The following is a 24,180-nucleotide window of genomic DNA, read 5'->3' on the forward strand; positions in this document are numbered from 1 at the left end:
ATTTAAAACGCAAGAAAGTTATATATCTAATCAGGTATTGGTATATAACCAACTAATTCATGCAGGAATTTGATGTGGAATCCTGGGGGACTTGGCTGCTGGCTTTCCTCAATCCGTCTACTTCATGTGGATTATGAGAAGAAATGCTTTGCACTTGTTCAGCAGTTCTTGTTCATTTTGCTATCTTCCAATTTATATACCACAGCAGAAACCAAGTAGAAGAGTAGAAGGAGAAAGAGTAGGAGAAAAGAAACACGCAGGTTTCCTATATCCAGTGTCTTTTCGGACCAACCTCCACCATTTTAAAAAGTCCCCCCAAAGATCTAGGTGTGATAATCCCCCTGTCCCAAAATGTGGCCATAATGCCAGCTATTTGGAATTCTGAAGCAAATAAAGGGTGGCCAAGAAAATCCTTTTCGCCTGCCTAATGAGCACCCAGTATGATTTAGAGCCAAACCAACTCAACAATGCAGGCTGATGGGCTTTTCATAACATTTTGATTTCAGTTTTATTTTTATACCCAACAAACAATTGAGAGCTTCCTGTTCTCATTATTTAGAAAGTTATTGCTAACTTACCTTCATTTGCTTTAAGTCCTCTATCTTCACTTGAGGAATGAGGTCTATACCTAAAAAAGAGAACAGTATACTATCTAGTAGCTATTTGTATTTTAATGGCATTTTATAGCAAGTCATCCAAATTTGTCACAAAGGGGTGCTGATTAGACTAAAAGAAGGCAAAATATATTTCACACTGATGCTTTATATAAGCCAGGCCTGCACAACGTACGGCCCATGGGCACGTTTTTGCTGGCCCGCCATGGAGCCAGCCAGCCCTGATGAGCAAGTGGGTGATGGGGCGGCAGGAGCAGTGGCGAGGCTGTAGAACTGAGTGCACGGGCACGGCTGCCACAGGCCACCTTCACATTGCTGCTCACCATTGCTCCTGAGCCCCTCTTCTGTTGTTGGGATCCGGGAGCTGGCCCTGGCAAGCGGGCGGGGGAAAGGGCAGCAGGAGAAATGGCAAGGGGCTGTGGGACCTGGGGCAGGGGTAGGCACTGTCACCTCATGCTACCCACCACCACTCTCCCTGACTCCCAAGCCCCTCTGCTACAGTCGGTGACAGGAGCTTCCAGGGAATGAGGGCGTGCATGTACCCTGATGGAGACACAAGGTGCACGCTCACCCTCATTCCTAGAAGGCTCCCGGCCCCGATGGCAGCAGAGGGGGTTAGAAGCCAGGGAGAGTGGCAGTGGCCGCTCTCGCCTGGCCCTTGCCACTGCCCCACTTTCCCCCACCCACTTGCCAGGGCCAGCTCCCAGCCCCAACAGTGGCAGAGGGCCTTGGGAACAAGGGTAAGCGGTGGCGGAGAGGGTGAGCAGCACTGGCACCCATACCCCCAGCTCCATGCTGCCTAACCACCACTCCTGCTGCCCTTTCCCCTATCCAGCTCACCAAGGCCGGCTTGCAGCCTTGCTGGGAGAGCCCTACAAAGGGTTGCGGGGGGTGGGGGGGTGAAACACAGGTCCACCCTCCCCTAGCTATTAAAAAGTCAAAAAATGACTAATAAAAAATAAAATCAAAATTATTAACTATTTTAAATTATAAAATTATTTAAATATTGTTTGATTATTTAAATATAATTTTATGTTTTAAAATTGAGCTCTGCCCCCACATGGCAAGTCATGGTTGGTTTCAGCTGACCGCAGCATTTGAGTTGTGCACCTGATATAAACTATAACCATCAATTACTATAAAGGGTGAAAGGGATACTACACGAAGCCTTTGAGCAACTCCAGATGCACTTTTACCTTTCTTAGCTTCCATTCCAGGTCCCACACCAGAAGTGGTATTTGGTCTAAGTTCAGCACTAGTCTGAGGAGTAACATTTGCTTTGGGATTGTTTGCTTTGCCTTTTTTTTCATTCTTTGAAGTGTCATTTGGAACATCAGCAATATCACTCTGCAAGAAACAAGGCCTGTTAACACCACTGAGAAACCTGGAACTGGGGGTAACAGATTCTGAGTAGTCAGAGAAAATCATGTTCAGAATAACTGCACAGAGCAAAGCTCAGGGGCCTCAGCATCATAGCACAGGCATACCTGGAAGCTATTGCCAGACCCATAACACATTTCCAGCCAACCAATCAACATGACTGATATAGTGCCATCAGCTTTGCACTGAGTGCCACACAAAAGTAGTCACACAACGGTGACAGGAGTAACGTACAAAGTAAGAGCCAGATACATTGTAAAATGTGCATCTGATTTTTATTTTTTATTTTTGCAAGCAAGTACTGGCTAAATTATGATTGCTAGCGGTTACTACTTATTTATTGTGTTATTTATTTATTTTTATTTTTTTAATTTGGCCGATGACTGTAATAAAGATTCCATTCCATTCCAAGCATCTGATTTTGGATAATAAGGGCACGATTTTGTATCACATGGCAAAATTCAAATGCCATTTAAGCTACAGTAGCACAAACCACTGTTTGTGCCTATGCACTAAAGTAAGACCCATCAGATCTTATTGCCCCTAGACAAATTGTGTGGAAAAAACAAGCTAATCACAAAATCTTACAGCAAGAGTGTGTGTGTGTGTGTGTGTGTGTGTGTGTGTGTATGGCACTGAAACCACCACTGGACATTTTCATATAATATATTTAAGCTTACTGGAACAACTATAAAGTCTTCATTTACAATGACAAACTTAAATTCTTGGGATTCTTAGTACCTAGGAATCTGCAGATGACCCACAAGTTGCCTAGGCCTTAGTTTGGTTTCATGGCTAGTCTGCTACAAATATTTTCAACTACTTATCACTTGCCTCCCCTTCTATAACACAAATATATAGTAAGAGTGTATATACTAAGTATACTAAGAGTATGCAGGACATGATGTTTTAGTTTGGGTTTGGTTTTGAATTTTATTTTACTTTTTCCTAATTTAGTTTTCATTTTCAATTGATCTTTAGCTTTCTTCCTCTTTCTATGCGGAGGTGAGCGGGGTGGCAACCCTGCGGTCCTTCTCAAACTGGCTCTCTGATGCCTTCTCATCCTCAAGTATAAACCTGTTCATATGTATTTATGCTCCATCTTTCAGGACCAAGTTCTCCCAAAGCGGTCTGCAATACTAAATCTTCAGTGTCTCTTGTTCATAAGTAAAATGAATGGCAGACAGCAGGCAAATGCAGCAAAGGGAAACACGATCACTGGCAGCCAGAGGTAAGAGGGCATCTTGTGTCCCAGAGAGCCCTGGTAGACAGTGGGGCCAGCCTGCTCGCCTGTGGAGAGGTGAAACTTGCATTTGAGACGAAAGAAAATTGTCTGGTCTGGGGTGCAAAGGGCAGCTTAATGTGTAGGCACAGAGGTCAGTCTCTCTCTCTCTCTCCCTCCCTCCTCCCCTCAGGTGGACAGCACCAGCATGAGATCACAATGACCATTCTCTCTCCACAACCCCTTTCAAGGAGGCAGCAGCTGTAGCAGTATGTGAGCACAATGTCTTTCTCACACACATCCTCACTGCAGTAGGCAGAAGCAGGAACATATGGGAGTCTCTTTCTCATTGAGATGAGCATATGCAGGAGTCTGTGGGCACAAGATCCCAACAGACTGCCAGGGTCTGGGATCAACACTCCCAGAACCCTCCATAGGAAATTAGTGGTATTGCTTCTGAGGGCCCTTTAACTAAAGAAAATGATGCAAATACCGTAAGTTTTCTGCCAGGAATTCTGGGAGTGGGAGTCTCAATCCCCAATGGGAAAAGATGCTCCACTGGGGTCCTGGAAGAGCACTGCCACTTTTTCCTTCCCCAAAAGCATGTACTTGGCTTTCGGGGCAAGGGATGGCACAGGTGGCAGCAGCAAGTGGTTTGTGAGTATGTTCAAGCTGTTTGTGAGCGGTCAAACTGGCCTCCTGCAAAAGGCTTGAGCTTTTATGGGTGCTCATTTGAAATGTGTGCAAAAACTCAGCTCCTGTTGGGCTGAACATTGGGATGTTCATACATCCCTAAGAGACAGAGCATCTCTTGTGTGAACAAGAGTAGAAATGTTTCCCCAGGACTTGGCAGTGTGCCACTTATTCCAAGCCCGGGGGCTGCTTGGGGTTAACTTGAGGTTAACTTTCAGGAAGAGCAGCTGCTAGGAAAAGGAAAGGAATAGAAAGAACAGGGGATAGAGGAAAATAAACAGACAGACTAGGACAGAGTGGAGATCAATTTAAAAAAATTGCAATCAAAGCAGAACACCATCTTGGTAAATCTAAGCAGGAATGAATGAAACACACACAGAGACAAAATGTAAAAATGATTGAGCTTGGAGTGATCTGAGAAGCAAATGCTGGATGGAAAAACCTTCTAGGCATTCTGCATACAGAATTAGTAGTAGAGCAGAGCTCAAGCCAACAGTTCCTTGTGGTGATAGCTTTCACTGTGCCCTCCCCACAAGTTGTGGTACAATCAAAGGTCTACACCAGAGTTTCTGTGTGTGTCACAATGCTACCTGATGCATTTGCAATGTCAGCAGGGATGCCAATAATGATTCTTGCTCTCTCCTCCCTCTCAGCTTAAATTGCTACATACAAATGCACCCCAGTCCCACAACAGACCATTGATTGCATGGCAATAAAAGCTAAAGGTTTTTTGTTTGCTTTTAATTTAAATTTTAGTTAATATAATAACTAAAACTAAATGGGCAAATTGCATTTTGGTTATTGTATTAACTAAAATGAAATGCATATCCTTAATATACACCTCTAGCCAAAAAGTAGTAATGATGGAATCTACCTAAAGCTAACAAAAGGAAAGCTAGCCCATTTATTACTTGTCAGCTGCTTTCATAGTTTAAATCTTACATTAAGAGAGACTTTAAGTACAAATGCAAATACTTTTCATACCCAGAGTTAATTACTACTTACCGTTTCAATTCCCATAGCTCTCATCTGGTCTGCTCTTTTCTCCATGACAGATAAAAATTTCTTTGGATCTGACAAGGCATCCACAATGTCTAAAAGAAAATTAAAATAGTATTTGAGCTATTTTACACTTTAGATCCCATCCCTTCAAAAGTGTCATTTAACTTCAACAAAAACTCCATGCTTAACTCTGTCAGATATTGCCGATGTAATCTTAGACCAATGATGTGAAAAGCTACAGTATATTTAGAAAAGGTGCTGCAATGTACAGCCAATTCTCCCCAAACAGGAAAGATTACTCTGCATGGCCATGGTCCAAAGAAGCTGTGTGTGTGCACTGGGGAGCATGATATGCAGCCTTGAAGTTTTCTTTGAAGTTTCCACTGCTTTGCAAATGGAAAACTATATTACTTCTTCAACAACTGAAGTTGCTGCTGTTAGACTTGAATGAAAGCTCTGGCTGCATATGCTTTCCCTGAACTGCAGCACAAATATAAGAACCTAAGAACAGCCCTGCTGGATCAGGCCCAAGGTCCATCTAGTCTAGCATTAGAGATGTGTACAAGCCTAGGTTTGTGCAGCAGTTCAAATACTAATCGATTTGTGGTTTTGCAAACTGGTTGGTGCCAGTTTGGCCCAACCACAAACCGGTTCGATGGTGGCACGTGGGGTGGCAGCAAGAGGAACCTTTAAAAGTGAGTAGAACAGGACCATACCTATGTGCCCGCTATTCCATGCAGCTTCCTGCTGCTGTAGTGCTCCCTAAGCCCGAGCCCCGGAGCTGCCAGGCATGCCAGACAAGCCACCGCTTGTCTGGGCAGGCAATCTGTGATGGGTGAGTTATCGTTTGCGGGGAGAGTGGGTCGAACCCGCTCTCCCTGCAAACCTCCTCTTGGCACTTCACACTAGGGGTGTGCAATTCAGATTTTCGGTGATTCGGTTCGGGACCCAAACCGAATCACCCGTGTTCTGTTTTGTGCCCGAATATGGGCCACCCGAATCACCCTTGATTCGGTTCAGATTCGGATTTAATCCAAATCGATTCGGGGGAAAAAAAGGGGCCCAGGGGCAAAATATTGGGGTGGGGTGGTAGTGCCCAATCGGTGGAAGCTACCACCCCAATTTCAGGGGGATTGGGCAAAGGGCTGATTTTTGGGGAATTTTTGAAGTTTTAGTGACTTTGGGGCAGTTCGGGGGCATAGCATGGGATCTGGGCAAAAAGACTAGGGTGGGGTGGTAGTGCCTAATGGGTGAAGGCTAACACCCTCATTTCAGGGGGATCGGGCAAAGGGCTGATTTTGGGGGAATTTCTGAAGTTTTTGTGTCTTTGGGGCAGATTGGGGCAGAAAGTGGGGCCTGGGGCAGAATAGTGGGGTGGGGTGGTAGTGCCTATTGGGTGCAGGCTACCACCCCAATTTCAGGGGGATTGGGCAGAGGGCTGATTTTTGGGAATTTTTGAAGTTTTGGTGTCTTTGGGGCAGATTGGGGGCAGAAAGTGGATCTGCCCCAAAAGAGTGGGGTGGGCTGGTAGATAGTGCCTAATGGGTGGAGGCTACCACCCATCCCCAATTTCACCCGTCCCCTCAGAAGTTTTTTCTGAAGGGATGTTATTCCCTTATTTTCTGAGGTGTGAATTCTCATTCTATGATAGCAAATGAGATTTTTTTCAATTAAACAACTCTCATGACCCCACTTTCACTTTTTCACACTCTCATTTACTAAGAATATGATGAATGGATCAATCTAGCACACTGCACCTTATGAAGAAAAACCTCAGAAATTCACCAAAATTCAGCCCTCTGCCCAATCACTCTGAAATTGGGGATGGGTGGTAGCCTCCACCCATTAGGCACTATCTACCACCCCATCCCACTCTTTGGGGGCAGATACACTTTCTGCCCCCAAACTGCCCCAAAGTCACTAAAACTTCAAAAAGTCCCCCAAAATCAGCCCTTTGTCCAATCCCCCTGAAATTGGGGTGGTAGCCTCCACCCATTGGGCACTACCACCCTACCCCACTCTTCTGCCCCGGGCCCCACTTTCTGCCCCAATCTGCCCCAAAGACACAAAAACTTCAGAAATTCCGCAAAAATCAGCCCTTTGCCCAATCCCCCTGAAATTGGGGTGGTAGCCTGCACCCATTAGGCACTACCACCCCACCCCACTATTTTTGCCCAGATCCCATGCTATGCCCCCGAACTGCCCCAAAGTCACTAAAACTTCAAAAATTCCCCAAAAATTGGTCATGAGCCAAATCACCCAAATTTTTCGGCCCCGAAATTCGGGTGATTTGGCTTGGCCCCGAAAAATATCGGGGGGCATCGGGGGTGATTCGGTTCGGCCTCGAATCACCCAAAATTGCTCGTTTCGGGCACAGATCTATCCGTGCCCAAAATTTTTTGCACATCCCTACTTCACACTGCTTGTGTGAAGGGCCTCTGAGTCTGTTAATCTGCTGATCATTATTGCTGATCAACCTCAGCCAATATGGATGAAAACATTAAACTGTTGCTTCACCACCCATTAACTCTTCAAACCTTAGGGCTGAATGAAAAGGAACAGAAACTGAATGCCAGTGTCCAGCACCCAAAAACCTAGAAATCAGAAAAAATAAAATGTGCCTCTGAATCAAGACACAAATTAGAATAAAGATTCTTATCTTTGTGGTCTTTGTGTTACGACTGACTTTAAAAAAACAACAACCAAGTAACACATGCACACCAGCAATATATTGTGACTTTTGTTGCAGGTCCATACTTGTAATATACTGGTTTTCAACAGAAAGCTCACAAAGTGGTTTACAAAGCAAATGCAATGAAACAATAGACTGGTCCAGATGTCACACAGAACCTCGATTAGTGTCAGGCTCTGTGCAACATCCCTGAGCATCATAAATATGTACTCTGCTGCTCCCATCCCCAGGCATCTACTTTCTAGGTAGATTAAAATAAGCCAAGATTGGTCTTTTTTATTTTTGTTTTGCAACTGCCATTATTTTATGAAGATCTAAAAGACGTTTAGAAGTCCTTCATCCTCAGGAGTATAGAATGTATTGGAAAATGAAAAATGTATTCTTGCTTAATAAAATCCACAAAAGCTATCAAGGCACTAGTTCAAATTTTTACCTCCAAAGCCATCAGGCACATATGTTTTGAGTACAATGTTGCAGAAGACTGTTGGCAGAGATAATGGTTTGTTGCCTTCATTTCGAAGAGAAATGTGTCTGTAACCTGCTTGAAGGCCATCTAGAGGCAGTATCCTTTGGCCAATGAGTTTGTTGTTGTCATCATAAACCGCTATCCTCAAGACTGCAAGGTCTGGAAGAATGACCTAAGAAACCCAAGAACAAAGAAGACTATTGATAATTTCAACATAAGACATTCTATAACTGTGATTTTTGAAGGAATCCAGAAGTTCATGGCCAGTTTCTCATACTGTCATGACAGAACAGAGTACTGCCTGGTTGTGTCTCTACAGTCATATTAGTCTACATTCTGGAAACACATTATGAAGCACTGTAGCACCGTGTACCTAATTTTATGTACAATGCTTACAGATACAGTGTAGTGAAAGATCGGTATTAAAATACTCCACTGAAGAAGTCTAGGTTTCTGTTATTTTGATTTTAAAAAATGTAAATTATGGAAATTTCTGGGGCAAGACATTAAGCAGAGAGTGACATGAATAAATGAAATTGGTTTTTGGCTGGGACAGTGAATTCTAGAGAGGTGGGGAATTGATCTGGCTACTCAACACTGAAATTTAAATAATAATGTCCAATTTTTTAGCAGCTACATTCTCTGAAATTGTTCCCATGCTATACCAACTAATGTACACTTCTTAAGGGGGTGGTTGTTAGAGACCACTGTTGAAGACGTTCTCCCTCAATTCATCTGTTTTATGCAGTTATAAGTCAGTGTCTAATATCCCCTTCCTGGCCAAGGTAATACAGTAGGTGGTGGCAGCTCAACTTCAGAGAGTCTTGAAAGAGACATGATCCGGTCCAGCCTGGCTACCATCCTGAGTTTGGGACTAAACCTGCCTCAGTTACTTTGATGGATGATCTAAGATGGGAATTAGACAGGGAGAATGCATTCCTGTTGATTCTGCTCAACTTCTTTCAGTGGCTTTCAATACCACTGATAATGATATCCCTTTTGGTCGCCTGGAGGAGCTGTTGCTGGAAGGTTCAGATCCGATCCCATCTCAAAGGGAGGGTCCAGAGCACATCACTGGGGGACTACTGCTTGGTCTCATGGCTATTGCCTTTAGAGTCCTGCAGGGGTCAGTCTTGCTGCCCCACCATCAGTACTATTCCTCTTAGGAATGTGGAGAAATCACCCCTTTTCCATATATGCCTCAACCACGTAACCATTCAGCCACTTTGCTAAGGTGGACTTGGATACCTTTTTCCGTGTGGAGGACTCTTTAATTGAAACAAAAAGGGTTCCTCTCTTCCAAGACAGTGGCGACCGGTGAGGGTGGAATTGGGGGGTGGGGAGAGGTACCTTTAGAAAGTGATTACCTACAGTACAGTTGGCACCTGCAAGCCACCATGAGCCTCCTATGAGATGGCTGTCGCAGCTCCAGCATTCATCTGGCCTCCACACATATGCAGAGGCCAGGTGAGTGCTGGAGCCTAGGAAGCCGCTACGTGGAATGCCAGGCAGGGTGCCGCTGTACGCAGCTTGCAGGTACCAGCAGTACCATCAGATATTACTTTTAAAAGGTACCTCTTGCTGCCGCCCCAGCGTCGCCCTCACTGGCTGTCACTGCTTCCAGATACGGACCATGCAAACAATGTAAAACTATAAAGCCTATAATCATAGAGTCTCTGCTATTCTTTTCCTCATGGTGTACAGCTTCAGGACACAAAGACACAAATGTCTTGATAGTTATGAACAGTAAAGCTAATCTTAGGATACATGTGGAGGTCTAGAATGATGTAATTTTAGAGTCTGAAGGGACCTTGGTGGTCTTCTAGCCCAGCCTTCTGTTCAGTGCAATAATCTTCTACAACATTCCTGACAGAGGACTCTTCAGCCTCTGTTTGAAAACCTCTAGTGGAGAGTCCACTACTATGTGAGGAAGACTGTTCCACTGCCAAACAGCTTGCACAGTTAGGGCATTCATCCTGATGTCTACCCTGAATCTGCTTCCTTGTACTTTCAATCCATTGGTTCTAGTCTTGCTCTCAGGAGCAATAGAGAACAAGTCAATTCCTTCTTCTATGTGATGGCCCTTCGGATAGTGAAGATTGCTATTATTTCTCCCCTTACTAATCTTCTCATCTCCAAGACAAATATATCCAGCTCCTTTAACCATTCCTCATAGGACTTGATTTTTCAGACTCCTCACTATCTCTGATGTCCTTCTCTGAACTAAATTCCAAGTTATCAATTTCCTTCTTAAAATGCAGTGCCCAGAACTGGACACAATACTCCAAGTGAGGTCTGATCAGTGCAGAATAAAGTAGAACTCTTTCTTCCCATGTTCTGGATGCTATGCCTTTGTTAATACAGTCCAATATTGCATTTACTCTCACCCACCCACCCCAATCAGCTGCATCCTGTAACTTGTGGCTTACTAAGACACCCAGACCCTTTTCACATGTACTTCTGTCAAGTCAGGTCTCCAGAATCCAGTATTTGCACATTTAATTTTTCTTACTTGAATGCAGAAGTTTACATTTGTTTCTGTTTAATTTCATCCTTTTGATTTGGACAACAGGAGTGTTTGAATCTGTCAACATTGTTTTGAATCCTAATTCTGTGTTCTAAGGTGTTGACTTCTAAGGTGTCACTTTGTCTTGATGAAAGATGCAGATATTTTTGATAACTGATGCTATTTTCTGAAACTGAGGACATTGTCCCTAAGAACACTATTTTAAGGGAACGTTCATTTAACAGAACTTTGCTTGAATGGAAGTCCTGTATGTTCAGAGGTTTATATGTTCAGTTTACACATTGGAAATCAGTGAATTCTGGGAAGTTTGGTCTGTTTCATTTTTATATATGAGCCCCTGGTGGTGCAGTGGTAAAACTGCCGCCCTGTAACCAGAAGGTTACAAGTTCGATCCTGACCAGGGGCTCAAGGTTGACTCAGCCTTCCATCTTTCCAAGGTCGGTAAAATGAGTACCCAGAATGTTGGGGGCAATATGCTAAATCATTGTAAACCACTTAGAGAGCTCCGGCTATAAAGCGGTATATAAAATGTAAGTGCTATTGCTATATACCTTTTAATGTAAGAATGGGAAGTTAAAGGCTTTGTACAAACACTATCAAGTAGGACAAATATTTGAATTATACTAGCACAATTACTAACTCTCTAAACTGGACTCCAGGAATTCCAGAACACCTGAGACTCCAGCCCTTATACATGAGATATAGCGAGCAGAACACCAGGAAGAAAAAGATTTCCATGTATTACCATACATTCTCTGAAAAGATTGCTAGTGAGATAAGAAGTGGGTAAAAGGAATCTCAGTAAAATAGCCAAGTAGGACTAGAGTCTTAGGAATGTGCATGGAACAGGATTTGCATTCCCTTCTGAGCTTGGAACAGAATGCAAATCCCTAGAATGTTCCGTGAGAACCGGTTGTTCTGATGGAATGAGCTCAGAATGTTCAGTGTTCCAAGTGCCATTTTGGTGGGCTGTTTCCCCCTTGCTTCCTGTTTTTGGCTCTGGATTCTGATTGGCTTGCGATCTCCTTGCTTCTTGGTTGGTTTGTTATCATACATATCAACATGATTTGTATGATAACAAGCCAACCAAGAAGCAAGAAGATCGCAAGCCAATTGGAAGCCTGTGCCAAAAACAGGAAGCAAGGAAAAAACAGCCCGCCATGATGGCGCTCAGAATGTTCCAACTCGGAAAGGGGTTGTTCCATTCCGAGCTCGAAACGGGCCCTTCATTTGAAGGGTGTTCTGTTTCAAGCTCGGAACACTCGAAATAGATCATTTTGAGTTGGGATGTTCTGCACATCCCTATAGAGTCTCATTCAACTAATATGCTCTGAAAATTGTGCCATACTGGTCTGTGGTGAAATGTTGAGCCCTGAGACAGAAGATATTAAATTGGCAGAAGATGCCATGGTTCCCCAGTTGACAGCTTTATCCAGAGAAATGTATGTGCTACGGCTGGTATTATGCTCTGAAAGTAGTTCTGTCCCCTCACCTTTCTGACTATATAGAAAAGAAGAGGAATGATGGGAAACAAGTATAACAGCTCCCTTGGCCATCTTGCTGGGTAAAGGTTGGGGTCATTTGGCACTGTGCGAGGAAACCTGGCGAAGAACCTCCTCATTTTGTGGTTTAGCTGAGATGCTAAAAGGACCAGAACTGATTGACCCATCCTGTCCACAATCAGTCAGAAAGATTTCTTGTCCAAAGACCCTCCCTGTTTGTTTGATTGACCTGTTGTTGACTGTCAGTACAGTCTGTTGTAATGTCTTGAGGAAATTCTAGTTTCAGGAAGAAAAGATGAAACGCCTCACACCACGGAGTAGCCCCGTTGGCCCTTTGTGGAGAATATGAGTTCTGGTTCTGCCTTCATATTTTATGTATGGCTTCATTGTTGCCTGATCTTACTATTATATGATGCATACTTTTGGAAGAAATTTCTGGAGTACAAGATGGATGGCTTTAAGTTCCCACAAGCTTATGTTCTGCTGAGACTCCCCTGTACTGCTGAGTCTCTCCTGAGACTCCCAGAGTTCTTACACTGTAGCGGGTTCACTAATCTATGAGGCTGATGTCTGTTGTTACAGTGATCCTCTCAGTTCCCAGTACTGGTTGATAGGAAGGCAGATTGGAGAGAAGAGACCCCGCTGACTGAGCAGGGACAATAGCTTTGGTGGCTTGCTTGGCTATGAGGTTCTGGAAATCCAGCAGCAACCACTATGGGATTCTTGCATGTTTCCTGGCTTATTGAGCCAAATTCATGCAGGGTACTAGGAAGCCCAAAAGATATGAAGTTGGTGTTCTGATGTGTCTGGATCAATATTACTTTTCCTTTTCCTTTTTGGAAGGTGGAAAAACATGTTCAGTTTGACTCTTAGATGGGATAGGAACTAGGAGGAATTCAGAAAGCTCTTTTTAAAAGTTCACAAAGAATCTTGGGATTTTAGCAAGATTTTGGATATCCTAGAAGGCTCTGCCCTAGGAGGGAGAGATTGTCTCAGTAGGGTTGGACATTGGTGCCTCATTTGCCATAGAAGAGTCACTAGGGCTACTAGGCCCTTGGAGAAGATGTTGGGTGCTAAATACAGGTCAAATGGATGAGTTGTGCATTGGTAATGCTGGGCAATGTATGCAAATTGCAGAAATGTGTGGTGGCATGGTTGGATCAGCCATGCTTGTTGAACAATTGTAGTCTCCCTATACATCAGACTGAGAGTGTGTAAGTGAAATGTGTGCTGACTAGACTCCAAGGAAAAGCTGGAGCCCTACAAAAGCACTACTAGGCAGGACCTATTATGCAAAGGAGGGTGATTGATCATCCACTTCCTGTTCCTGGTTGATAAAAAATCCCAGCCCTACCTGTAGCAGTCAATGGAGCGCCATCCTAAAATAAACTCATCTCAAATAGTGAGAAGCAGTTCTCCCACCAACTGAGAATGTGAATTCATCCACACCTGCAGCCAGATGTGCTTGTCAGTTGACTTTTAACTTTCTCTTTCTCTCCAATTGGTTCAATTGGAGAATCAATTCACTTTCTTTTCTATTGGACCAGTGACTTGCATGCAGGTCCAGTTACGAAGAATAAAAAAACATTATTGCTCCAGATCCTGTAAAATGGCATTCCATCAATGGAATACCAAGGATTAGGCCACAGGGTTTCCCTGCCAGTGCAATACAATGACAGCTGGTGCTGCATCATAAGCTGGGCCAAATATGTGGTACCACTGCACCAGCAAGAATGCCCTGACTCAAGATATACATTTCTTTAGCAACGGCAGGTTAAAAAAAAGGCTGCGGGAGGTAGGAACCTGGCAACAGCTTCAGCTGACAGTAATGCAATGGAGTTGTACTTGTCTGGTAAGATGGAGGTAAATGGTCTTTCCTCCCCACCATCCACTATGGAGAATATGTTATGGTAGCTATGGCAGACAAGTTATTCCTTGGAACCACTGTGGTCACCACTGGTTCTTAGGGAGCAGGCTACTAGTTGGTCCTGGCTTACTCCACCTTCATTTTAATTCTTTTTTAAAGCTATAAAATTAATTATTTTTCAGAAATAGCCAAATTAGCATGCATAGTTAAGCATAGCAAGACTAACCCAATGTGAGCAGTAAAAATACCATATCACCAATATCTCACGGTGGAATGACAACACAAAATATGTATTACAACAGCTGTAGCTTTATTATTATTATTTTTTTAAAGAAAACAAGAAGACAATAAAACACAATTCACACATTACCTGCTAAGAGTTTGCATGAGGTTTGTGCTACAGTGGGAGGCATCATAAACCCTAAACCTGCTGCCTCACAGTGTTATTAAGGACAGTTTTCTGATATAGGGCTTTGCTGCTGTGCTTATTTATTTGCTTTTCAAACTGCATCCAAAAAAAAAAGGTTATTAGACTAAATATCAGCTACGTAATACCTACGCTGAACTACTAGGAAAATTTATAGTTGGCGTTATCTAACGTGTGTGTGTGTGTGTGTGTGTGTGTGTGTGTGAGATCATCAGACAAAAAGTTGAATCAATAAAAAGTGGGGGGGAGCAGGTAATTGTTCTCCATTTTGGACAACAGAACAAGTGAAAGGATAAGAGACATTGTCAAAGACAGCACCATTAACGGACATACTTTGAATGAAACTCTGGTTGACAAAAATTAAAATAGAATGGGGTATCAAAATTAGACACTACTGATTACAACTCGGTGTGAGTTTACATGTGCAGTTTTGACCATTTTCTTCTGCAGCATCTTAACTGTTCACACATATGCCCACCATTGTGAGCCTTAAGTCAGCACCTGTGTTTCCACCATATGGGGGGCCTGCTCTATACATGCAGCAGAATGAGGTGGCAGAGTCCTGAGGAAGTAGAATGGAATGGATATCACTTAGACTGTGGGGGAATGATATCCTTTGAAGGCTCCCTATGTGGAAAACATTCTGTGAATAGAAAACTACCCTACTGGTGAGAGGTCTGGCCTAGAACCTTTGTCTGTGCTGTGCTAGGTTTTTTTGTTTGTTTTACTTGCATGTAGGAAGTCTTTTAGGTGGAGAATCTTTAAAGACTGACTACCACATTCTACTGGATGTTTAAATCAGGCCAGACACATGCGTATCAAATGATTAGCCACAAAAGCATTGCAGATTTTTCTACCACCATTAGGAGAATGTTCTGCAAAATGGCAAATGTAAACTCACCCCTGAAAAGCAATCTTTTTGAATATGTTAGCAAAACAGTGTCTTGAACATCTTGGGTGGAAGATAGAAAAAATGCACATGACGCACACAGGACGAGGAAGCTAGCCTCAGATATGGGGGCAGCACCCTCCTGACTGAATCCATGTAATGACATTGACCTTAGCTTTGGATGCAGCATCTCACCTGCCCTCTTGGCTGAAGGAACAGTGCAAGATGGCAGCCACTGCCAGGGCAGGGAAGAAGTTGTAATCTCCAAGGAATGTAGATGTTCACCAGCTGGGGCTCATTCTGAGCAGACCTGGAACACAGGCATAGCCACGAACGAAGTGGGTTCCTCCAAGAGGGAGGAGGAGAAGGAGGAGGAAGCAAGAAGAGGGAAAAGCCAAACAGAAAAATAAAAATCATGTGATAGCTACAAGAGATTCACGCTCTCTCTCTTTTTTTAAACCTAAGATTAAATCAGCCTGAACCCTGCCAAAAAGTGTAAGGTGCAGCTTTGTCCTACAAATGAAGGGAACACACTAGCAAGATCATATTCTTCTCAATGCTCTTTGTTCAGGTCAGTGGTCATACTGCAGCAAAGCATTACTCATGTTAAGGCTACAAAGCATATGCATTTTTTAGAACGCCCGTATCATACCTTTCGGAACACAAATGACTCTTCATTGTAAACAGGATTCAGGCCATTGTTCATCACCATCCGTGTTCGGAATTCTTTGCGTATCGTGTCAGTAGGCAGGCCATACATATCCACTTCTACGTATGTACCAATTTTTTTGTCTGATAAAAACTGACCGGATATTACCTTCAAATGAAAGTGTTAAAACAAAATTATAGTACTTGGGTTAGAAGAAAAGCACACCATATCCAACATGGACAGTCAGTGTTTAGTTTCAGTCAGATATACCTACAGTCTATAACTAGAAATACACACATTATCCAACAGTGATATCAATTCTATTAATATATGTATGTATGAAAAGAGATTAGCAGCAAGCAATTCTGTGTGATTAAGAGTGGGCTGGCAATACAGGACAAATATTCACAGTGGCTGATGAGATGCACAGCCCTCCATCGCTTGACCCTCAGGATGTCGCTTGACCCTTAGGATCATGTATTTATACCGATACAGTATAAGGGGCTTTTGGAGGGAAGGGAGATGCACAAAAATCACCCCCCCCCTCCTTCTATACCCACTCAGCTGCACAAAGAAGCCTTCAGTGCAGGCATGCTGAAGGCTTCTTGTGGATCTGCAACCCTGCTTACAGAGAAGGAGGGCTGCACATCATGTTGGTCAGTCTGTTTATAATTTTATGCACTACTAAATTTATACATTGGGCCACTTCAAGTGTAACAAGAAATTAGGGTCTCCCATTTCATTAGAAGCCGCCCATTATGTACAAAGCCATCATTTGGGCATGCAGTTTGGGGATTCTCTCTTATCTACTCTTGTATGAATGCATTCACATGTATATTTAACTGGTTATTGGGCTAAGAATGTGTTTACTTTGGAGGCTACTCAGAGGTTTGACAAATTTTAACACAGCCAAGAAGAGGCAAACTGGATGATAAGGGCAGGATATTAGGATAAGGGCAGAGACGTAAGTTTTGGGTGGTATAAAAATATGTTAGTTAGTTAGTTAGTTAGTTAATATTGTACTCAAATATTGTATTATATTCAGATATAATACAGGGGCAAACTGTTTGGGCTAATGGTGACCTGAATAGTTATTCACATTCACCAATTACAATCATTTCTGGATTGCCAAAATGAGTTATTCACAACTACCACTTACAATCCTTTTGGAGTAATCACAAATCACACTTGGAAACCATGAGACTCAGTTACTGTCATGGGCTCCTTGTTTCAGGTGCTCACAGTGACGCTGTTTTATTCCGAGACAGAAAATTTGACCATCTAGTCCAGGAATGTCTGCATTGGCTGGCAGTGGCACTCCAAGCAGTTAGGCAGAAGTCTTTCACAACCTTGTTCCCTGAAATCCTTTTAAACTAGTGATACCAAGATTGAAATTGGGGCCTTCTGCTGTGAAGTTTGTGCTTTAGCACTGCATTCTGGTCTTTCCCTGTCAGGCTAAGATATCTTCATACATGTGCTGTCAAGGAGTACATTTCAGTTCCAACCAAGGTAGTCTGCTCTAGCCTGGGATTTTGCAGTCATATAGATCTCTCACCTGTACTGAACACGTTGCTGCAATAACACCATCTACAGGAGTTTCAGAGAAAGGATCAAATGTTCGATCAGGTCGCCTCATAAAATCTGGTTTAAGAAGAAACCTTTTAAAAAAGAAAAATGCATGTTCTTATGAGGTTAAACCTCATATGGAAAGTGTATTGCAATAGCAGACCATTTGTTTTGAAAGGATGTATTTCATGATAGACTGAATTATTTCCATAATTTCACTGAAATTTGAATCCATTGAGCCATGGGGGGTGGGTGAAACCCTGGTAATGAATAAAAGTTGCATATATTATCTGCTAATCATTTCAGACATTTATCCCTGCACAGAGTTTTTGGCCATTACTCAGAGGCATCCATGCCATCTGTGTGCCTTGGTCAAATTCTCTTTATCATGGCAACCTCCAAGTTATTTTTAAAATTGAGCCAATTCTGATGACCTGCTTTCCATCTGGCAGAATTTTCTGTCACATGGTTGCATGTATTACTACAGACATGGTATACGTTTTCCCTGCTATATATTCTTATATATTGTAAAAGCTGGGGTCTTTACCAAGTTGCCATCTGTATTTTTCCAAGTTACACAGTTTCATGGCTTGTTTTTTGGGTTTTTTTAAAAGTAATAACTTATCTGTTCTTTTCTCCTTGGATTTCAGATTTCACAAAAGGGTTCTTGCCTGGGCATTTTTCACACAGGGGTTTTAGCTTGCATCTCCTCCAGAAAGGAAGATATATATATCAGCCAGATTTACCCCAAAGTTCCTGCAAGCTTTGGGAACACATGTTTCAGGTTTTTCATTGCACATTAGAATGTAGCCTGATTTATATCCAGGGTACCCCCCACATCTTGCATTGTGTTTTGGGAGGCAACTTTGAACTCGCAGTAAGCCTCACAGTAAACTCGTGGTAAAGCCTGCTGTGTGAAAAAGTCCTATGTCAAAATGCCTTCAGAGTAGATGCCAGGCAAGCCTCCTTGGGGATTCCACAAACAGGGCAGCACCACTGAGAAGTCCTTGCTCCCTGTCTCCACCCATTTCACCTTATTTGGAAGTGCACCAAGCAGGTCTCCCAAATACAATCTCATAACATGGGCATGATAACATATGACATGAAAATGGACATAATAACATAAAATAAGATCACCAAGATAAATGTGCCCAAATGCTTTTACATTTCTTCATCTGACAGGTCAGACTTTACTCCAAGTTGCTCAAAATGATGCATTCAGCTCAATTTTTTGTCCTTTAAACAGTATTTACTCGAATCATAAGTACATAAGAACAGCCCTGCTGGATCAGACCCAAGGCCCATCTAGTCCACCATCCTATTTCACACAGTGGCCCATCAGATGTCTCCGAGAAGCCCACAGGGTGGGGTGAGGGCTTGCCCATTCTCCTGCCATTGTTCCCCTGCAACTGGTATTCAGAGGCATCCTACCTCTGAGGCTGGAAGTGGCCTATAACCACCAGACTAGTAGCCAGTGACAGACCTGTCCCCCATGAATTTGTCTAGGCTCTTTTTAAAGCCATTCAAACTAGTGGCCATCACCACATCTCGTGGCAGAAGATTCCATAAATTAATTATGTGATGTGTGGAAAAAGTACTCCCTTTTGTCAGTCCTAAATTTCCTGACCTTCAGTTTCATGGGATGACCACTGGTTCTAGTGTAGTGAGAGAGGGAGAAGAATTTTTCTCTGTCCACTCTCTCTACTCCAAACATAATTTTATTTACCTCTATCATGTCTCTCCATAGTCACGTCTTTTCCAAACTAAAGATCCCCAGATGAGCCTTGCCTCATAAGGAAGTTGCTCCAGTTCCCTGATCACTTGCTCTTGTTGCCATCTTCTGCATATTTTTCAGTTCTACAATGTCCTTCCTAAGATATGGTGACCAGAACCCCCCTTTGTGTTTCCCCCACCGACCTTTGGTTATCTAGAAGTCCATCAGGGTGGCAGTGTACCTCCCTGCCGCCCCATTTGCTATGTTGTCCGGATGTACCCGGAAGCAGCACCCCCCCATCGAACCAGTGGAAAAACCCACCGTTCGAAGCAGTTTAGAGGCCCATAAAGTTTTAGGGTACCTCCCTGCAGCCCCGTTTACTCCGTTGTACGTACTCAATGTGCACGCACGCAGGCATGTCCTCTACTTCTGGGTACATCCGGACAATGTAGCAAACGGGGCAGCAGGGAGGTACGCTCCTGCCCCGATGGACTCTTAGGTAACCGAGTGCTGGCGGAGGTTCTGTGCACATCTGGTTCCGTGCTCATCCCTAATGGAAACTGTGAATATCGGGTAATTGATCTTATGGGATCATGGGGGTTAGGTTCCCAGTCAGCTGAAAATCAGTCAGTGTCACTTCTTTCGAAAGGTTTTACATTATCCTACCCTGCAGAACTTTTAATAAATCTGTGAGCCAGAGATAGTTCCTGACAAATTTCCAGCAAATTTCAATTGATCTGGTAGAGAACTCAAAATTGAACTGATAGAGGACTCAAAATAGGATCTGGGAAGTCTCTGCTTGTAAGGGAGAATCCCAAAGGATTTTTACTATCATCCATGAGCACATAGCATATCTACTGTATAGAAAACAGATGTATTTTAATCACATATCGATCCCAAAGTCACATGCCAATGAGAATTGATTTTAGTTGCAAATATTTTCAATTAGTAAAACAGTTATGTGCAAAAATGGCATCTATCCAGCACCAAACAGTCCATTGTGATGCAGTTTACCTGAGGAATGATACTGGTTTTAAAACAAACAGTGATGCAATTTTGTAGCATAGAGCAGCATGCAGAATATAATGTAAATATTATATAAACTACTGAATTAACTACTGGACATAAATTCTGCTATTAATAAAACTGATTTTTTTCCAAATGAAAAAATGAATTTTAATGGAAGAGACCAGTACCTAGTCTTTGTGTATTTTACTGTCTTATGAGGGATGTCATTCTTTCTCTCTCCACAATGAAAAGTGATTTCAAATAATTCTAAAGGCAACATAAATTAGAAAAACAGGTTGCTCACCTGTAACTATTGATCTGGCAGAGATAAGTCGATATCCATAATAATGGGTAATGCACTTGCACAGGACCTTTGTGGTAGCATGCTGCAACTCGTTGAGGAGACCAAGCTCCAACCCTACGCCTACAGTGTGCTATTTAAAGGCAGGCCAGGCGCCATGTTCTTCAGTTCTTGGATGATCATCATGGAGGATGATCATCAAAAATCAGGTGAGTTCATCATCAAAGGAGAATAGCATGCACACTCAATATGCACATAGCGTAGCACTACTGCAGAGGGGTGGTCGGGAGGGTCTTATGGATATCAACGGATCTCTACCAGATCAATGGTTACAGGTGAACAACCTGTTTATCTGGATCAAAATCCATCAAGATCCATAAGAATGGGTGTTTTGCTAGCTCCCAATAGAGGAGGGTGCAGTAGTAGCTATTGTAATACCTGCTTCAAAACGCTTCTCCCGAAGCTCGCCTCAGCAGCAGAGCGCACATCTATGGCATAATGCTTGATGAAAGGTAACTCTGTGGACCAAGTTGTTGCTTTACAGATGTCCATGAAGGTTACCCCTGATAGGTATACAGCTGAAGAAGCATAGGCGGGGGCAGAGTGGGCCTTGATTGCTTCAGTTCATTGAACATTCTGTGTCTTGTAGGTTAGCAGGATAAGCTCAACTAGCCATTCTTTGTCTGGAAACGCAGGAGCCTCTCACAGCGCCACTGTATGCTACAAACAGATGCTTGGTGGATCTGAAGTCCTTGGTGCGATCCAGGTAATATAAAAGTGCCCTCCACATATCCAAGGAGTGCACTGCAAGTTCTAAAGGGGTAGATGGATCCCTGAAGAACGTAGAGAGAACAATGTCCTGGTTGACATGGAAGTCGGACACCACCTTGTGTAGAAAGTCCATGTCCATACACATTAGCACTTTATCTGGATAGACTCTGGTGTATTGCGAATCTATCTGCAAAGCTGTCAATTCACTTTCATGTTTAGTCATAGTTATGGCCAGTAAGAAGGCAGTTTTCAAAGTTACTAGTTTGATGGGGGCAGAACCCACTGGTTCAAATGGATCCTCTGTCAAAGTTGAAAGGACCAAGGATATGCTTCATGGTTCGAAGTAGCAGTGTGCACGGTTTTGGTCTGGCCTCATTGGCCAGACCGCCGGACCGGTCTGGAGGTTCGGAGTCCCCCCCGGTCCGGAGGGGGGGGGACTGTGACTTTAAGCGGGGGGGTGGTAGTACTTACCCACCCCCGCCGCGCTTCCCCCTCCGGCGCTGTTCCTTGTTAAAATCTTCTTGGGGCGACAGAGCTCCGCTCTGCCGCCCCTGCCCCCGTCGTCGCTTGCAAGGCTGTTAGAAAGACGAGCGCGCGCGCTGCGCCACTAGCGCTCGTCTTTCTAACAGCCTTGCAAGTGACGACGGGGGCAGGGGCGGCAGAGCGGAGCTCTGTCGCCCCAAGAAGATTTTAACAAGGAACAGCGCCGGAGGGGGAAGCGCGGCGGGGGTGGGTAAGTACTACCACCCCCCCGCTTAAAGTCACAGTCCCCCCCCTCCGGACCGGGGGGGACTCCAAACCTTGCACACCCCTAGTTCGAAGGGTGTTTGAACAGGAGGATACAAATTCATAAGGCCTTTCAGGAAAGCTTTACTGTCTGGGTGTGAAAAGAGAGCCTTTCCATCATAGCCCAGATGCTTTGAAGATGGCACTGCTAGATGCACCTTTAGAGACATATTGGCCAACCCTTGCAATTTTAGATCAGTTAGGTAGAGGAGCACATCCCTGATTGTGGCCTGGTCAGGTTGAAAACCATGCCTCCTTGTGTAGAATTTGAAGTGGAGCCACAATGCCCTCGATGTTGACTGTCTCGGTGTCAAAGGTTGGTCGACATCAAGCGGATTTTCTAACGCTGGTGATGTCTCCTTCATTGATGTCGAGGTTCTCGATGTTGATCTGTGATGATTGATCTCGACAGTTGTTGCCAAGAATTTTGGTGGCAAGCTTTGTAGACTTGACGGGGATGGCGTTCTTTCTTTCATCAAGTTCACAGTCTTTGGCTTTTTAGGATGTGGAGAAGGTGAACAAGTATCTGACTTCGAATGCTTTTCCTTCGACTTAAAATGCTTCGATGTTGATATTGGGGTCGACTTCAACAGAGCCTTTGGGCTTCTAACAGCGGTCAATGTTGATGTTCATGTTGATTTCGAGGAAGATGGCTTAGGAGTCAACGCCAGGTCCTTAGAAGCTGATGTCCAAGTTGCAGGGCGGGGTTCTCCTGGTGTTGACGGGCTTAACACCTTATAATAAATGGTGGCATAAAGTCGCAAAGCCTCATTTTTTTCACATTTGCTTTGAAAACGACAAGCATATCTTGCACGACAAGACATTGTGCTCCTCTCCTAAGCAGATCAGGCATTAATCATGGAGGTCTTTTGAAGGGAGCTTGGCATTACAGCCAGTACATCTTTTGAAAGTCTGTTTCTCCTCAGCCATGTTGGGATATCCAATTTGTATCTAAGTCCATTCCAAAGAATTTGTATTAATGCCGACGAAGTCCGGAAGCTGTTCCAAGTCAAATACCGAATTTAATAGTTCGTTTTTGTTTTGTTTAACTAGATGAACTCACATGAAGGAGCGACAAGGAGCGACAGCCCAAGGACTGAATGAAACGGCAGTTGGAAAAGAACTGAAAAACATGGTGCCTGGTCCAACATTAAATAGCATGCTGTAGGCATGGGGGCTGTGCTCGGTTGCCTTGATGAGCTGCAGCATGCTACCGAGAGGGTCCTGCACAGGTGCATTACCCATTCTTATGGATCTTGATCCAGATCCAGTTATTCACATATATATGGGGACAAGGCACACTGATAACTAAGTAAAGGAGGATGTGCACAAATCTTTGAGCAAGGGAGGTAAACTATTTGTGAGGCAATTCTCATGTGCAGCCTAGCCCGGGCTAAGCTGCTCGTGTGGAGCATTAGGACGCAGATCCCAGCGCTCCGGCCCAGCCTAACCCCACCCCTACACCTGGCTCTTAGCCGAGGTTAAGGGAGCAAGCACTCCCTTAACTGGGTTCGTATGTCTCCTCGGACTCCATGGAAATACAGGGACAAGTGCCTAGAGTGCTTGTCTGATGGGGGAATCCCCCACAGCTCCACACACAACAATATGTGGAGACCAGGAAAACAAGTCCCAGCTTCTGTTGATTCAGCTGCTCCTGGCAGCGTGGGTCATGTTGCACTATGCGCCGAAGGGATCAAGACAATAGTCCAGAGGAAGGTAGATTGGACCCTGCCTCCCCACCCCACCCCCCACACGTGTGGTTGTGTGAACAGCCCCAGTATCTTGTCCACAATCTATTCTTTTATGACAGATTAGTGGTTTAGGCTTATTCATATGTGTACAATTTACACTTGGTAGAGACTAAAAGGGTAAGATATATTTGTTATAGACATATTTGTAATTGACACTGGCACATCCTCACCATGACATACAGTGGGTGAGATCTACAATGGATGCATCATTCAACAAAAGGCCAAGCCATTATGTTCAAGGCACATATACGGGAGTACACTTTCTATCTGCACCTTGCATTTGAGGAGGCTTGTACCCAGGGTCACTTTTTAAAATGATCACATACACTGGATCCCTTTTTAAAAACTGGTGT

At 43.7% G+C, this 24,180-nt stretch overlaps 1 protein-coding gene across 19 annotated transcripts in view; it reads right to left on the reverse strand.

The window, feature by feature from the left end:
• The window catches only part of PLCB4 (phospholipase C beta 4), a 280,151-nt gene that overhangs the window by 29,403 nt on the left and 226,568 nt on the right, over positions 1 to 24,180 (reverse strand). For all 19 annotated transcript variants that reach the window (XM_053284717.1, XM_053284727.1, XM_053284735.1 and 16 more), the window contains 6 exons: positions 17,486 to 17,588; positions 15,934 to 16,098; positions 8,037 to 8,241; positions 4,915 to 5,003; positions 1,811 to 1,961; positions 579 to 628 (listed from right to left, as the gene is read on the reverse strand). In XM_053284717.1, coding sequence (XP_053140692.1) covers positions 579 to 628; positions 1,811 to 1,961; positions 4,915 to 5,003; positions 8,037 to 8,241; positions 15,934 to 16,098; positions 17,486 to 17,588 — 763 coding nt within the window. The remainder of the gene's footprint in view (positions 1 to 578; positions 629 to 1,810; positions 1,962 to 4,914; positions 5,004 to 8,036; positions 8,242 to 15,933; positions 16,099 to 17,485; positions 17,589 to 24,180) is intronic.

Source organism: Hemicordylus capensis, chromosome 1 (genome assembly GCF_027244095.1).
Source record: "Hemicordylus capensis ecotype Gifberg chromosome 1, rHemCap1.1.pri, whole genome shotgun sequence".
Lineage (NCBI taxonomy): Eukaryota > Metazoa > Chordata > Lepidosauria > Squamata > Cordylidae > Hemicordylus > Hemicordylus capensis.